Source organism: Myxocyprinus asiaticus, chromosome 23 (assembly GCF_019703515.2).
Source record: "Myxocyprinus asiaticus isolate MX2 ecotype Aquarium Trade chromosome 23, UBuf_Myxa_2, whole genome shotgun sequence".
In the NCBI taxonomy this organism is placed as follows: Eukaryota; Metazoa; Chordata; class Actinopteri; order Cypriniformes; family Catostomidae; genus Myxocyprinus; species Myxocyprinus asiaticus.
In genome coordinates this window covers 4,506,441-4,523,377 of record NC_059366.1, presented here as the reverse complement: position 1 = coordinate 4,523,377, position 16,937 = coordinate 4,506,441, and the positions used below count along the sequence as shown (strand labels likewise).

At 37.6% G+C, this 16,937-nt stretch overlaps 1 protein-coding gene across 1 annotated transcript in view; it reads right to left on the bottom strand.

The window, feature by feature from the left end:
* LOC127413621 (orexin receptor type 2-like) overlaps positions 1 to 16,937 on the bottom strand; it is a 78,256-nt gene that overhangs the window by 42,652 nt on the left and 18,667 nt on the right. Inside the window, exon 2 of the mRNA XM_051650901.1 lies at positions 7,308 to 7,486. Within this exon, the coding sequence (XP_051506861.1) occupies positions 7,308 to 7,486 (179 nt within the window). The remainder of the gene's footprint in view (positions 1 to 7,307; positions 7,487 to 16,937) is intronic.

Genomic DNA, 16,937 nt, shown 5'->3' with positions numbered 1-16,937 from the left:
TCCTTAAAATATAATGTGTATATATATATATATATATATATATATATATATATATATATATATATATATATATATATATATATATATATAATTAGAAAATTATTTATGCTATACTGTATTAATAATAAACTCCTCTTTAAATGTCTTAATATGCTGGCCCACTTTACCAGTATCACCTTGGTATGCCTCCAGTAAACTGGGACAGAGGAAACCTGATTCTGTAAACATTGTTTACAAATTATTTTGAATTATTTTCTTCATTTTCTGACATTTATGACACTATCACATTATAAATCATTATATGTAACATTTACAAACATTAAGATAATTTTTTATAAACTTAACAAGATTTAACCTCAGATTTCTATGTCATTTTCCAGTGGTTGTGATATAAGTTCTGCCATGCATCCCGACACAACATCATCAAATTAAGAACTAAAAAAGTGCATTTTTTACTGCCCAGTAAAGATTGTTAACCATTTAAGGAAATTGAGTCAACTGTTAAAAGTACACTAGCATATATGTAACTGGTCCTGCTTGAACCGCTCCGAGAGGGATTCAAACTGGTGTCAGCCAGCATGGGATGCAGGCGTGCTAATGAGGAGGCTAAAGGCTACAGCCTCTTGCGTCAGTCGCTAGTGCGCCTCTTGAGGCCAGGGGAATGAAGTTTACACATACCGCACAGCTATCATGTACCATCTGGCTACCGTTACATATAGATTACCTTCAGTCCATAAGACATGGACTAACATTTTATGAGGTTACCCTGGCGGGATGGCACATTTTCATGCAGTGCAGTATATCTCCATGAGAAACATTTTACAAAACAGATCAGGTGTCTTAAAGAATCTTTCAAACATTTTAAGATGTTGATGTGAGTTAGATGTTTAAGCAAAGCAATTTCTTGAAAAAGTGCAAACCGCCTCTAGCAGCAGAATCTGGTCTACTGACATGTCACAATTTATAGATGTGATCAAAGATGTCAAATCTGAAAACATTTAGATGCAGAGACATTCTTAATCAGTATTTTTGTCTTTTTCCAGTAAAAATATTTGAACATCATTTAAACAAGTTAAATTTACTTTTAACCCCACCGGCAAATTATGCATGTATGTTTGTACTATATGTATGTATTTATGTATTTGTATTTATGTATTTGTTTAAGCTCACATCTAACAAGCTTTTCTAAGGTTATAAAAAGACAATGGGGTAAGAAAACAAAAATACATATCATATAAGCCTACTATTCACTTTATCTCAGTAACTCCACTATTGTTAGACACTTTTGCTCACAGAATATATTAATCATGTCTGATTTTATATAGTGCATTTCTAACAAAAAACTATATGTATGTTGCTTCATCCATGCTGCTAGGTACTGCATGCTAGGTTCACTAAAGTTTACAGATTGCACTTTTAATTAGATATATTCTGTGAAAACAAGTCTTACCATCAAACTCATTTGTGCTTGTCAAATAAATGTATCATGTTGTTCATTTATCAGAGATGTTCAGATAAATGTACAGTAAAACGAGAACAAAATATTGACTAAGAAAATGTTTTTTTAGCAGTGTTTCTATGAAAAGAAACTAGACAATTACCAACTTGATTTAATCAATTTTCATATAAAGTCTAAGATAAAGTGTGGTTTAAGCTGATATACACAGCATCGAAACATCCAATGTTTTAAACAAATTTTGAACAAGTTTATTTTATATACTTATTATCTTAGAATCATTTTAGAGATCAATTTAAATGTATACATTGTTGGGCCTCATGTATTCAGATAGAAGACAAAGGCAGGCCTAACACAGTCGTAAAACCTAACTCAGGCCCACATACCAAGTCATAAATCTTACTGATAAAAACCGCGCCAAAATCAAACAACGGGAGTCCAAAACAGACTACAAATCTCATGAAGCCTTACTCACTAAAGGATCGAACTCTCAACTCCTAATGGATGAGGCACACGACAGAACGCACCATGACATCATCAGGAGTAGAAATACCTCTGAAATGCTTCCGGGATTTGCTTCCAGCAACTTTGCTCGCCGTGCGTAGACACAGCCCATCGCTGCTCTCAGATGTAGCCTCGTGGCACAAGGAAGTAACGTCCGAATTGAAACTGTGGCCATCTCGCTGGACGAGTTGAGATTACTCTGTGTTCACCGAACACTCTAACGGATCCGAAGGAGACCGCCGAGCAATCCGCATCTTCATCAGTTTGTCTACAGAAGTGAAGAGATTAAAGATTTCTCTTCCATCTTCAATCAAGTCGATGTCGCTGATTTCTCTGCCAGCCCGCCGAGAATCAGCAGCCATACCAATCGCCAACAGAGCGAGGAAACGGCCTCCCGTCATCACCCGAGCCTCAAGGAACCGTCGGAGTTAAAGGACGGATGAACACACATTCTAGGTGCATCCTCATGCGATTCAAGTAAGAGGTTTACGTCTGGGCAGAGATAGAATATTATAGTGTGTTATTCTTGTGTATCAACGTTATTGCTTGTACAGTTTACGGATTGCCGTGTCCGCTCATTGCGATTAATACTCAAGGTATTAATTATCACGAATGAGATTTGCTGTGTTGTAGTCCAGCCACATTGGACTGTTGTGCATTTCCGCCATCGCGGGTGAGACCGGCACACTGAGTTTATTCATTAAAGAATCAAAGACCGCGGGACGGTTTACGAGCCGTCCACCGTGTCTCTGAGTGATAAACTAACAGCTGCTTTCTCTCCCACGATCACGACACCAGCTTTGGGGCCGTCACTTTATTCTATCTCTCTCTTGTACTAACCACACACACACGCACACGCGACCCCTCACAAACATTCTGGCACACATTTTTAGCTAGTAGATAGCTTCGTGATAAAGCTCAGCTTTGTCCCTAAGCTATCGTACAAGCGGATACATGTGGTAACTGATAGACGCCATTGACTGTTTTCTCTCCGCCCACATTCGCGGCCATATTCTCTGGCCGGAAGTCTCGCGTGACATACTCTCCACGAGAGTCACGGCCGCCATTTTGTGCGCGTCCCTCCTTACACACACACACACTCTCTCTCGCACACACAAACACACCCTCATGTGTTATAGGATTATTTTGATTTCCATATCTAATCATATCACTGTTTAGTTTGCAGTTGTAAGTCAGAAGTTTATTGACTGCATTGTATTAATTATTAATTGTTATTACTGCATAAATAAACTTTGTTATATTTCAAAGAGAAGTGTTTTGGTTTGTTTTGCATACACCTGTGTCACATGCTGACGGGATGTCAGTGCTCGGATTCAAGCCTTCATTCATTATGTTTTTTTCCCGAAAATCGATATTCTTCAGATTTCGATTTTCCTAAGAAAACAATCTAATATTGAGACTGTTATACTATCTGGTTATTAGTCCCTGATTCCAGATTGGTGCCCCGTCAATATTAATCGTTATTAATATTCTATTGATTTTTGACAATTGATCATTATCTTTGATGATTGTTGAATTTGAATGATCAATAAGCTGGTGTTAATTTTAATTAATGTTTCATCGATGTTAATGATTAGTGATTATCTTTGATAATTGTTGATTTAAAGGATTAAAAAAAAAGCTAACATTGATTCTCATCAATGTTCTATTGATTTTAATAATTAATAATTATCTTTGATAATTCTTAATTATTGCTAATAACCAATCCCGCTCCTAAACGTAGCACACTACATTTATTGGAGCCCCATATGAGGTTTTAATGAGTTAGATTCAATTAATTAATTTCAATATTAATTAATAACTAAAGAAATAATTACCAATTATTTCTGATAGTAACACTGATCTAAACAACCAGTAAAGCCCTACAACATGTTTACAAATCCTTATTGAATCCATGAATATTGAATTCACACAATTAATCAGTTGATTTTACTGTATTTATAATCAATGAGATTATTAAAATTTTCAAAGCCATCACATTTATTTAACACACTTGAGGCATTTACCTAATTTGAAATTAGTTCTGTGTGATTTCTGGTACCATACTCAACGTAAAAGATTCTATCAATTTAACCAAGTCTAAACTTTAAAATATTTAAATGAATGAAAATCTGTAATCGTTTAATCATCACTTAAGCACTTAATTTTTATTTTGTTTGCCGTGGGTAAAAGTACCAAAACACAATTACAAAGGTATTCTATAGCTTTGTGTGAGGAACAGACCCAAATTTAAGCCTTTTTTCAATTATCTTTTTATATCTTTAAAAGTAGGGGTAGAATTAAGGGATCCAAAATATATATGAAATAGTAAAACTGTAACTATACAAATATATTTATAATTTTTTTGTACTTGAACTTTTTGTACATATTGTACATTTCTAAAGATGTAAATGCATAAACATGTTCATATTGTGCATTTCAGAGTCCATCCAAACACATAAAAATTTATGTTTGTGTTATGTACAAATAGCTACGTACTGTATAATGGGCCTCATTCATGAAACATGACGTGTAAATCGACATGTAAACATTCGTAAAGCTTTTCTGATTGGAAATGCACAGCTTTATTATTAAGAGAGAGTTTGTTTTTTTGTGAGTTAAAGATGGATCGAAGTGAACAGAAAGGTGAGAGAGGTAGCCATCGCTCCATTATACACTGAAACAAAATACACTTTTGATTTGTTTTTGTTTTGGCTTGTTTTCCAATATAAATATCTAAAACTCCTTTAAAACAACGTACATTTTCTTTAGCAGCTATACTGCAGAAGAAAAAAAATATCTGAGAATGTTGAATATAATATTAAATATTATCTAAATTAAATCTAAAATATCTAAAAATCCTTTAAAAAAGATGCATTCACCTGAGAAGCAGCAGATAAGATATTTAGACTTGCTTTTAGAGAATAGATCTTGAATATAAGTATAATTTGTCTTTACTGCACTCGCAGAAGTATAACCAAGTGAAAAAATACACTTACTGTATATACAAAATACACTTATATTTGTCTCTTAAAGCAAGTCTAAATATCTTATATGTTGCTTCTCAAGTAAATGTATCTTGTTTTGAAAACAAGACAAAAACACTTGATAACAATAGGATTTTTTGGAGTGAATTGTTCACTGAATTAAACTTAATAAAAATTACTGAATGTCATTTAGAGGTATTTTTAAAAGATTATTTTGTCCGCTTTATTGTTAGCAAGCACGTTTAATACAACCTTTTAACTCTGGTCACAAGCTGAATAGTCAGTTAAGAGCTAATGTTTAATCGTTGCAATAATCGCCCGAATAGTCGAATAATCGTTCTAATAATCGTTAGATTAGTCGATTATCAAAATAATCATTAGTTACAGCCTGAATGTTTTGTGTTCTTTCAGCCATGACTACATTTTGATAGAAGTGAAATTAAATAAGTAATATAAAAATTAACTAAATATTAAATGAGTAAAATTAACCTTAAATAATAACATAAGTTAGTAACAAAAATAAAAATAATAATAATAAAAAAGAAAAAGCGGTTTGTTGTTTTCTTTTTAACTCTTGTGCTGTGTTCTTCATTGGCTACCACTCCTTATGTTCCCAGGTCAAATTGACCAACCCATTTAAATATTATTATCACAAAATATTGCAAGAGATCTTTTTTTTTTTTTTTTTTTTTTACTATATTTCTAGTAACAAGAACAGGTTTTGTGCCTTTTTTGGAAAATATTGACAATAGGCCTAAATGACCTACCTTAGCTAATGAAACTCAATTTATATTCTATGGATATTTTTACTATATAAAATACCATACATATAATTTTCTGTCCTGTTCATCACAAGCACATTTGAGATCATCTAATGGTTGGATAACCTATTGAACACATTTTCTTTTTCTTTTTTGCAACCTCATCCATTCATTTTTAATGGGCAGTCATTTCTGACCGGGAACACCACAGGTATGTGTGTGTGTATGTGTGTGTGTGCACATGTCCGAGCGCATACACACTCACCCACACACCCTACACAACCCAACATGCCCTTTGGTTCCCAGGCAACCTCTGAACCTTTGCTGCATTGGTAAAAATCTTACAAACTTTCAGAGCTTGCCTAGACAACCAAAGGAAACCAAATTGAGTGTGTGTGGGGGGGTGGGTGGGGGGGTTGTATGAGTGTGTACACATGTCCAATGACGCTATGTGTGCAAGTACACATGCACATACAGTATGTGCTCATCAGATGGTTGGACAGGCTCATTTTCTTATGAGTTATCATTTTTTAATTTTTGTAGCCCCGGCCATTCATTTACAATGGCCGGCCATTTTTGACCGTATATGAATACCATATATGAACAAAGTCAATTGAATTAAGTAAAAAAAAAAAAAAAAAAAAAAAAAAAAAGTCCAGGTCAAAATGCCCGGAACACAACATAAGGATTACACTATATACTTAATTGAAAATATTTCTTTGATGCTTGCATTTATTTCTTCAAAGTATAGTTTATTCCCAAATGTTGTATTGTTTTTCCAACATAAAAAAATGAATGCCCTTTAATGTGACTGGTTGGAAAGTTTCTTCATTTGATATGTATAATTTAGATTGAACTAATTCAGTATAGGCATTGATAAATCGCATTCAGTAGATAAGGTATGGTCAACGTTAATGCTTTTAACCCTGTAAATAAACACATGTCGCGGGCAGGTGTGCTCACAATACAACGGCAAAAAAAATAAATAGAAAAATCCTAGCACAGTGACTTTAGCGTGCAAATTTTTATTAGCTCACAGCATTTCAGTCAAATACCTTCTTCAGGCATTATATTAATTTCTCTAAAGATTTTTCCAGTTAAGAAGTTCCACCAATAATGCTGGTGATGCACTCCACTGAACCAGAGAAGGTTAATGGTGGTGGACCTCCTCCTGCCAGCATGAACTGAACAGTTTTAACACTAAATCTTCATGTCAAACATTTTTTTTGTTTAGGGCATTAGGGCATAATTGACCATTACTGGTCCACAATTCCTCACTTACTTTGTGACCACACCAGCGTGTTTGTTAAACCAAAATTTTATGATTTGAATGCACTTCATTTTAAAACACTTTCATTACTGTTCTGTATATCCCTGTTCACATTTACTAGCGCATCTGATGCTTTCCTTATATGGTGTTTTCATGGCAGTGGATTATGGTAATTGTGAATGAATATGCACACGCCCCCTATTTACGAATATTTGGAATTCCCTAATATACACACATTTAACTTACAAATCTGAGGGGTACGAAGAATCTGTGGAGGAATGTTTTCATGATACAGTGCCAAATCAGTAAATAAAAGTCAGTTGCCTTACCTGTAAGTAAGGTAGTATCTTACACAGGGTCTGTCCGAAGAACCAGGTTTCTGTGATGTCCACCACAAGACTTGCTGGAAGACATGTGATCGTGACCAGGATGTCAGCGAAGGACAGGTTAACAATGAAGTAGTTGGTCACTGTACGCATGTGATGATTTTTACAAACTGCAAAACAAACTAACAAGAAAAGAAGCCTTTGAAGAAAACTGTGTAACAATCTTTGTCAGCACAGATTATTGCTTTTAATGCAAAAATTTGAAACATGCAACATGACAAAAGAGGTTTGTGCACTGTGTTCATTACCAATGCACAATATTCAACCTAAAAATTGGAAACATGTGAATGCTGCAGCACAAAATCCAGGGAGCTTAAAAGGAAACTATTACACTCATATGGGATGTAACCAAACATCTCCATATAGTCAAAGACTACACCTGGCCTTGCTGTCTTGATTTGTATGTTGAACCACCCGATGAAGAGTAATTGTTATGAAACACTGTATGTACATTCCTGTAAATAGTTTTGGATGGAAAGAGCAGCAAATGCATGTAAATGTAAATGTAGACATCTCATAAATACGACATGAAATAGCCGTTGATTATCAGATGCCCTGACACAGTCAGAGATAAGCAGCCGTGAGAGATCAGTTGATTAATGTTGTTTAGCGTACTTAGCGAAACACTTAATGAAATCCATAATGTAGAGGTCATTGTAAAAATGAGCACAGAAAAATGTATGCTTTGTGTCACACACTACAAAAAACTGTTACAATACGAAAAGCTCTGATTCTTGAGTACTGGGATGAAACTTGATACTAGACTAAAATAATTAAACTGTAACACTTTACATTAATGTTCCTTTTGTTAAGAGTTTATAAAGCTCTGATTATTAAGATATGGAATAATATATGTTTGAAATCTGAGTTTTTATTTTTTAATAATTAATTAATTTGAAATGGATATATTTGTAGACAAAGGTCTCAGCTAACGGACCATGTAAGGAAACAGGTTTTTATGAAAACACTTTTATCTGAAAATTGACATTTATTCACTTACTTTTATTAACTTACATCTTACTGTATTTTTAAACACTTAGTTTCGCTGTTTAACATTGTGACCTCTTGCTGAGGACAGGTTAATTTGCATGTGCTTCCAAGCATAGAGCATGCATTTTAAAAAATTCTAATGAAATTATTTTAATTAATTTAAGTAATAAATGCCCTGAGTGTACACATTTCCATTAGATTTAACTTTTTCAGTATTTTTATTATTATGGATTTCTCGATTTGTTAACATAAAGAGGACTTTTGTTCATTGGACATGTTTTTTCCCTTATCTCAAGAATCAGTTAAAGGCTTTTTAATGACTAATAAGTCATTTAAAAATGCATTAGAAATCATTTATATGCAGTTATAGCAACATGCATAAAATGGCAACTTTCACCCAATACTTGTCAAATAGTGAGCATTTTAACTTAAAAATAAATACACTTCTACATATTTATTTGAATCAAAACATAAAATGCTATAATGATTAAAGTCACAATGCAGCAACAAAAGACTATTATAGTGAGTTCAAAACGAGGATTAATACCATTATGCTACAACATTTATAACATGTGAGGTACTGTAAGTGCCTCAAGAGTTAAGGGAAAAAGGCCTTTGAGATAAGGCCAAAAAAAAATTAACTTGGGGGGTCCCCTGGTGTTTCTTAAAAACTAGAATAGTAGAAAAAGAAAACTAGATTTTTGTTTCCCCCAAATGATTGCTGTGACACAATGCAACATTGACAATGTCCCAGTTTTCATCAATAATCCAAATTAGATTTTTTAATGTCAGACAATTCTAAACACGCTCAAATGCGCCTCTCACTGTTTTCTGACGGAACTTACAGACAGTGACTGAGTAGATCCTCATTTTCCCCTCATAATAATAGTAAGATATAATTCTTCTATGATTATGATTGTTGGTTCACCTAAATTACTAACATAAAATCATCTAGAGGTTAATTAATATGCGCACTGTTAATATGCAGATTGTTTTGCCAGTATTTATCTAACACTACATGTTAACTCACTAATAAACAGTTGTAAAGTTATTACATGGATGCTTTGTGAAGAAATATCTTTAATATCTTTGTCCTTTTATTATGCTGTGCCTGTGATGAGCGCCCTCCCTCAATAACTTTAAATACGCAAGCTATGTTGATAAACCATGCAGGGCCAGTTCACTCCGCTGGATTGCGGCCCTCCAGGAACCGAGTTTGACACCCCTGAACCATAGCGATAAGAGAGAAAACGTCTCGGTTACGTACGTAGCATTGGTTCCCTGAGTGGAACGAGAAGTTGCACGTGAATGTTATGGGACACCGTCCGAGTGTCACGTGGTAGAAGAATTTCTCAGCTCTTTTGGTCCATACAATTTAAGTGAATAAGTGCCAAACATTTTAAGCTCCAAAATCCACATAAGGGCACATAAAAGTACTCCAGATGATTCTGGTGGTTAAATCCATATATTCAGAAGCAATATGATAGGTGTGGGTGAGAAACAGATAAATATTCACATTCTTCTTCTGTTTTTGGTGATGTACATTCTGTATGCATATCGCCCCCTACTGGGCAAGGGGGAGAATTTACGATAAAAAAATGACTTAAAAATGTATCTGTTTCTCACCCGCACCTATCATATCGTGTCTCAAGACATGGATTTAACCACTGGAGGCATATGGATTACTTTATGCTCCCTTTATGTGGATATTTGGAGCTTCACATTTTTGGCACCCATTCACTTGCATTATGAGGACCTACAGAGCTGAAATAGTCTTCTAAAAATCTTAATTTGTGTTCTGCAGAAGAAAGAAAATCATACACATCTGGGATGCCAGGAGTGTGAGTAAATCATGAGAAAATTGTCGTTTTTGGGTGAACTATCCCTTTAAGCGACGCTCCCTAGGAAGCTACGTCACGGGCTCCATAAAGGCACTCGCTTTCGCACCATCGATTCAGATTTTCTGTAAAAGGCACGAGCCTATTCAGTTACTAGAGAGTATGGCCAGCTACGCAGCATCTTGTTCCCCTCAGGGAACCAAAGTTACGTACGTGACCAAGACGCTCCCTTTCTTTGAACTTGAGCTGCGTATGAACACTATAGGAACAATATACATTCACGCCATGCAAACAGTAGCTGCCAGCTGTCTAAGCCTGTGTGGCAAGCATACAGCAGTGCACAAGCAAGCAAAAGCAACTGAATAAAAGAAATTGTGATTTACTCCTGCTCCAACAGAGAGGAAGCAGGAGTCAAACCCTTGTCCAGATTATAAAATCTAACAAATGTATGTGGAGAGGACCACCTTGCCGCCATACAAATGTCCTCCAAGAATGCACCTTTAGCCAAAGCCCATGAGGTTGCCATGCCCCTCATAGAATGGGCTTGAATACCTGCAGGCGAAGTTAAACTGCAAGTTTAGCAGTGTTGGGTAAATTACTCTAAAAAAGTAATTAATTACTAACTACTAATTACATCATCTACAGTGTAATTATATTACTGTACTAATTATTTTGTCTGAAAAGTAATTGCATTACTTATTACTAATTACTTCCAGATGAAAAATACAAGGATAGACATGAAACTGTTCTTTTTGTTCTTTAAAATAAATCATACAAAATCAAATAAATTATTAATGAACTGGCCAAATAATTTAAGGGAACAGCATTAAATTAGAAAACATATATTTAAACATAAGACATTAAATTTTGATTTTAAATTCACTATTGTTTTACATAGAATTGTTCTATAGTCCATAAAGTATTTAACGCAATTACATCAGAAGTAACTGTAATTAAATTACTGAAAAATTAACAGTAATCCCTTACTTTTTCAAAGAAAAAGTAATTTAATTACAGTGATTAATTATTTAGTAATGCATTACACCCAACACTGTTCATAAGCGCTCAAAATTGCATCAATAAGCCAATGAGATAGTCTTTGCTTGGACACCAAAACACCTCTGTTGCAGCCACCAAAGCAAACAAACAACTGCTCTGACTTACACCATTGGCTAGTATAACATAAACTCGCAGCGCCCGAACTGGGCAAAGCATATGTAACCTTTCATGCTCCGACTCAAATGGGGGAGGAGAGAAGAACTGTAAATTAATGGTCTGCGAGCGAAATGATGTAGAAAAAAACCTTGGGCAAATAGCCCAAACGAGGTCTTAACACAAACTTTCAACACCCTGGCGCAAAATACATCTAAAAGGGATTGATCGACAGGGCATGCAAATCACCGACTCTCTTAAACAATGCCAACGCCACTAGCAGGGCCATTTTAAGAGTCAAAAACTTAGCAATAACTGTTGTCAAGGGCTCAAACAGGGCACCCGAGAGTGCTAGAGGTCTGCACGGGCCTTAAAATGAAACCCAAACCTGACCCTTACCCGTGACCGTGTGGCCCGGCCCGAATGATAACGTCAGATTATAAGCCTGAACCTGACCAGAAATCGCACACTATCTTTAGAATCAGAATCAGAATGAGCTTTATTGCCAAGTATGCTTACACATACAAGGAATTTGTCTTGGTGACAGGAGCTTCCAGTGTACAACAATACAAAAACAATTTCAAAAACAGCAGCAAGACATAGATAATAATAAAAAATTTTAAAATAAAACTAATTATACACATACGTACAGACACACACATACATACATATACACATACACATACACATGGGTAGTGCAAATATAATACAATCTGTTATGTACAGTGCAAATACAAATCTGTTATGTACAGTGCAAATACAAATCTGTTATGTACAGTGCAAATGTTTTTTTGTTTTTTTTTCAGAGGAATGAAATGGCAGAAGAGGTTGGATGTGTTGGATAAATATAAAAAAGACTAAACTGTGTATTGCACATAGTTATTGCTCAATGGGGCAATTTAACTGTTCATGAGATGGATAGCCTGAGGGAAAAAACTGTTCCTGTGCCTAACGGTTCTGGTGCTCAGAGCTCTGAAGCGTCGGCCAGATGGCAACAGTTCAAAAATGTAGTGGGCAGGGTGAGTGGGGTCCAGAGTGATTTTTCCAGCCTTTTTCCTCACTCTGGAAGTGTATAATTCTTGAAGGGGGGGGCAGGGGGCAACCAATAATCCTCTCAGCAGTCTGAACTGTCTTTTGTAGTCTTCTGATGTCTGATTTCGTAGCTGAACCAAACCAGACAGATATTGAAGTGCAGAGGACAGACTCGATGACTGCTGAGTAAAACTGTATCAGCAGCGCCTGTGGCAGGTTGAATTTCCTCAGCTGGCGAAGGCAGTACAACCTCTGCTGGGCCTTTTTCACAATGGAGTCAATGTGGGTCTCCCACTTCAGGTCCTGTGAGATGGTAGCGCCCAGGAACCTAAATGACTCCACTGCTGCCACAGTGCTGTTTAGAATGGTGAAGGGGGTCAGTGTTGGGGTGTTTCTCCTAAAGTCCACAATGATCTCCACCGTTTTGAGTGTGTTCAGCTCAAGGTTGTTTTGACTGCACCAGACAGCCAGCTGTTCAACCTCCCTTCTGTATGCAGACTCATTGTCATCTCGGATGAGGCCGATGACAGTGGTGTCGTCTGCAAACTTCAGGAGCTTGACAGAGGGGTCCTTAGCGATGCAGTCATTGGTGTAGAGGGAGAAGAGTAGTGGGGAGAGCACACATCCCTGGGGGGCACCAGTGCTGATTGTACAGGTGCTAGAAGTGAGTTTTCCCTGTCTCACAAGCTGCTGTCTGTCCATCAGAAAGCTGGTAATCCACTGACAGATAGACATGGGAACAGAGAGTTGGTGTAATTTATTCTGGAGTATAGCTGGGATGATGGTGTTGAAAGCTGAACTGAAGTCCACAAAAAGGATCATTGCATATGTCCCTGGTCTGTCCAGATGTTGCAGGATATGATGCAATCCTATGTTGACTGCATCATCCACAGACCTGTTTGCTCAATAAGCAAATTGAAGGGGATCTAGAAAGGGTCCAGTGATGTTCTTCAGGTAGGCCAACACCAGTCTCTCAAATTATTTCATGACCACAGACGTCAGGGCAACAGGTCTGTAGTCATTAAGTCCTGTGATTTTTGGTTTCTTTGGGACAGGAAAAATGATTGAGCGTTTGAAGCAGCATGGGACTTCACACTGCTCCAGTGATCTATTGAAGATCTGTGTGAAGATGGGGGCCAGCTGGTTAGCACAGGATTGAAGACACGCTGGTGAGACGCCATCTGGGCCTGAAGCCTTCCTCATCATTTGTTTCTGAAAGACGTGGCTCACATCATCTTCACAGATCTTAAGTGCAGGTTGAGTAGCAGGAGGGGGGAGTAGGGGGTTTGCAGGAGGTGTTGGTATTAGTGTGAAGTGAAGGTCAGAGTGGGTGTGGGGTGTGAGATTGGGCCTTTCAAATCTGCAGTAGAACACATTCAGGTCGTCAGCCAGTTGTTGGTTCCCTACAGGGTTGGGGGTAGGAGTTCTGTAATTTGTGAGTTGTTTCATGCCACTCCACACTGATGCAGGGTCGTTAGCTGAAAACTTGTTTTTCAGCTTCTCAGAGTATCTCCTTTTAGCCACTCTGATTTCCCTGTTCAGTGCGTTCCTGGCCTGATTGTACAAGACTTTATCCCCACCCCTGTAAGCATCCTCTTTGGTCTGACGAAGCTGCCTGAGCTCTGCTGTAAACCACGGTTTGTCATTGTTGAACTTTAAATAAGTCCTAGTAGGAATGCACATATCCTCACAGAAACTGATATATGATGTAACAGTATCTGTCAGCTCGTCCAGGTCTGTGGCTGCAGCATCAAAAACACTCCAATCCGTGCAATTGAAGCAGGCTTGTAGTTCCCACTCTGCTTCATTGGTCCATCTCTTTACAGTCCTTACTACTGGCTTGGTTGAGTTTAATTTCTGCCTGTAGGTTGGAAGAAGTTGAACCAGACAGTGATCAGAGAGTCCCAAAGCTGCTCTAAGGACAGAGCGATATGCATCCTTTATTGTTGTGTAGCAATGATCCAGTATGTTCCTGTTTCTGGTGGGGCATGTGATGTGCTGTTTGTATTTGGGCAGTTCATGTGTGAGATTTGCTTTGTTAAAATCCCCAAGAATAATAATAACTGAGTCCGGGTATTGTTGTTCCATGTCTGTGATTTGATCAGCCAGCTGTTGCAGCACTGTGTTCAAACACGCGTTTGGTGCGATATACACACTCACCAGAATAAACGAGGAAAACTCCCGCGGCGAGTAGAAAGGCTTACAGTTAATAAAGAGCACTTCCAAATTAGGACAGCACATCCTCTTTAATGTTGTTACATCTGTACACCAACTTTCATTGATATAAAAGCATGTTCCACCGCCTCTCGTTTTCCCCGTTAACTCCGTGATGCGATCCGCTCTGAACAGCTGAAAGCCCAGCAGATGTAACGCGCTGTCCAGAATGGCTTCACTCAGCCAGGTTTCTGTGAAGCACACGGCAGCAGAGGTTGAAAAGTCCTTGTTTGTGCGGGTGAGGAGATGTAGTTTGTCCATTTTGTTAGGAAGAGAGCGGAGATTCGCTAAGTGAATACTCTGCAGTGCTGTTCGAAATCCATGCCGACGGAGTTTGACCAGCGCACCAGCTCATCTCCCTCGCCTATGTCTCCTGAACAACAAAGCCGCGCCTCCAACTAAAATGTCTAGCAAAACGTCTGAATATTCAAAAACTGGGAAAAGATTGTCTGTTACATGCTGTTCAGCAGTTCGTCTCTGTTAAAACTGACTGGAAAAAGATTACTAAACACAGGACAAACAAAAGAACTGAGCAGCTCCACACTGAGGCAGCCATCTGCGGCACCATCATGATGGTAAATGTATAATTTCTTCTCCTAGCAAGTACTGTTGCAATTGGATATATTTAATGTAAGCATATAGGCAACATTTGTAACAGTATTGAAACAGTAAACATACAATTTTAACAAGGCAAGGCAGCACCTCAGTACACTAGAGCAGAACAGAAACAGACTTACCGTTTATGCACTGAAACTTTGCTTGGTGCAGAACAATCTGGTATAAAATTAAAAAAAAATGCAACAGTCCCCTCTTTACAGCCTGAACTTGTTCAGAACGTTGAATCTTTGTGCCACCTACACTAAAAACAATCTAGATTCAACACAAATAATGAAACAGAGCGGAGGTGTTTCAACATGCCTTTTCCAAGATCTTTTTAACTTTTCATGGTGTTTAAACAGTGCCGGTCCTGCACGAGATGCTGAAGAAACAGCTAAACACGGTGCAAACAGTCAAAGATGTTCATCCAGCATGTGTTTACATGGGAAAACAATGGGAAAACAGAACAGATGCACACAAAAACACATTTGGTGTGAACATCCCCTAACTCGTCCATTCGTGCGTGAGTGAGAGCTAACCCGAAGTCCCACTTGAAAAACTGACCCGAACCCGGCACATAACCCGTCGGATTCTCGGGTCCCAGCGGGCCCGGGTCGGGTTGCAGACCTCTAGAGCAGGGGTGCACAACTAGAAAGAGGTCCAGTGACTAACATTTTCTCCCCCCAAATGTCCAAACCATTAAAATGATAACGTGTGCTATGATTTGGGGGCAAATGTCGTTCTTATATATGTATAGTTAATAAACAAAGTACTACATTTCAATAACATTTCAACAATATTTATTGCACATTTTCAATACAGACACATTAAACATGAGGTAAAATAAATATGCAGCCTAATAGGGGTGAGAGAGAAAGCTCAGAGGGGACAGTGTGACGTCTTGCTCGAAGCAATCAGGTCCACTTCTGCTCTGTCAAACCTCCCCCAAATTTGATCATCAACCTGAGGATGTGATGTCCAGTATCAGACCCTGTCTGGACAGGAGATCCACCCCTAAAATCAACTGGCCGGAACATGTATTCTCAGACGAGCATCGCCGCGACAGAGTGTGCATCAGCCGGATGCAGTTTCAATCTCTCCCCCTTAGATCGGGACACTTCGTGCAACTCATAGTAGAGGCACTGACCGCAGTTTGTAGTTATTTACATGACATGCTTCCGTATTATTTGAACTTTATTGAAGCTATAATGCATTAAATATAACTGCATTAAAGATGTAACCCCGGGATGTTTCTTTTAAAGATGCTCGACACGCAAGTTTTGCTTCAGTGGAGCGACAGCTCCAGCACCACATATTCCACAACGAGAGTGCTTCTGTATATACTTATTTGGTATTTTTGTATAATTCCCTCATACTTTGCAATCTACATCACCTTAAGCTGTTTGGAAAGTTTGGAGTGCGTCTGGACTGTGAGCTGTGTTTTCTTCCTCTTCTTCAGTCAGACACGAGCTGCAGTGCTGCTCTCGCGCATCATCATTAGAGTTTTGTATGATCTCATGTTACGTAAAATGAGATCAAACGACTATTCAACAATGTCAATTTTATATTTTCGACGTTGCCGATAACGTAGACTAATCGTTTCAGCCCTAATAAACAAGACTTTTCACACATCATCACCCTTAGAGAATTACCATATAGAGAATTCCCATATATTTACTATAGTAACACTAACATTAACTAGTATTTTAGACAGAAATAGATTCATAATAAATATTATCATATTACTGCT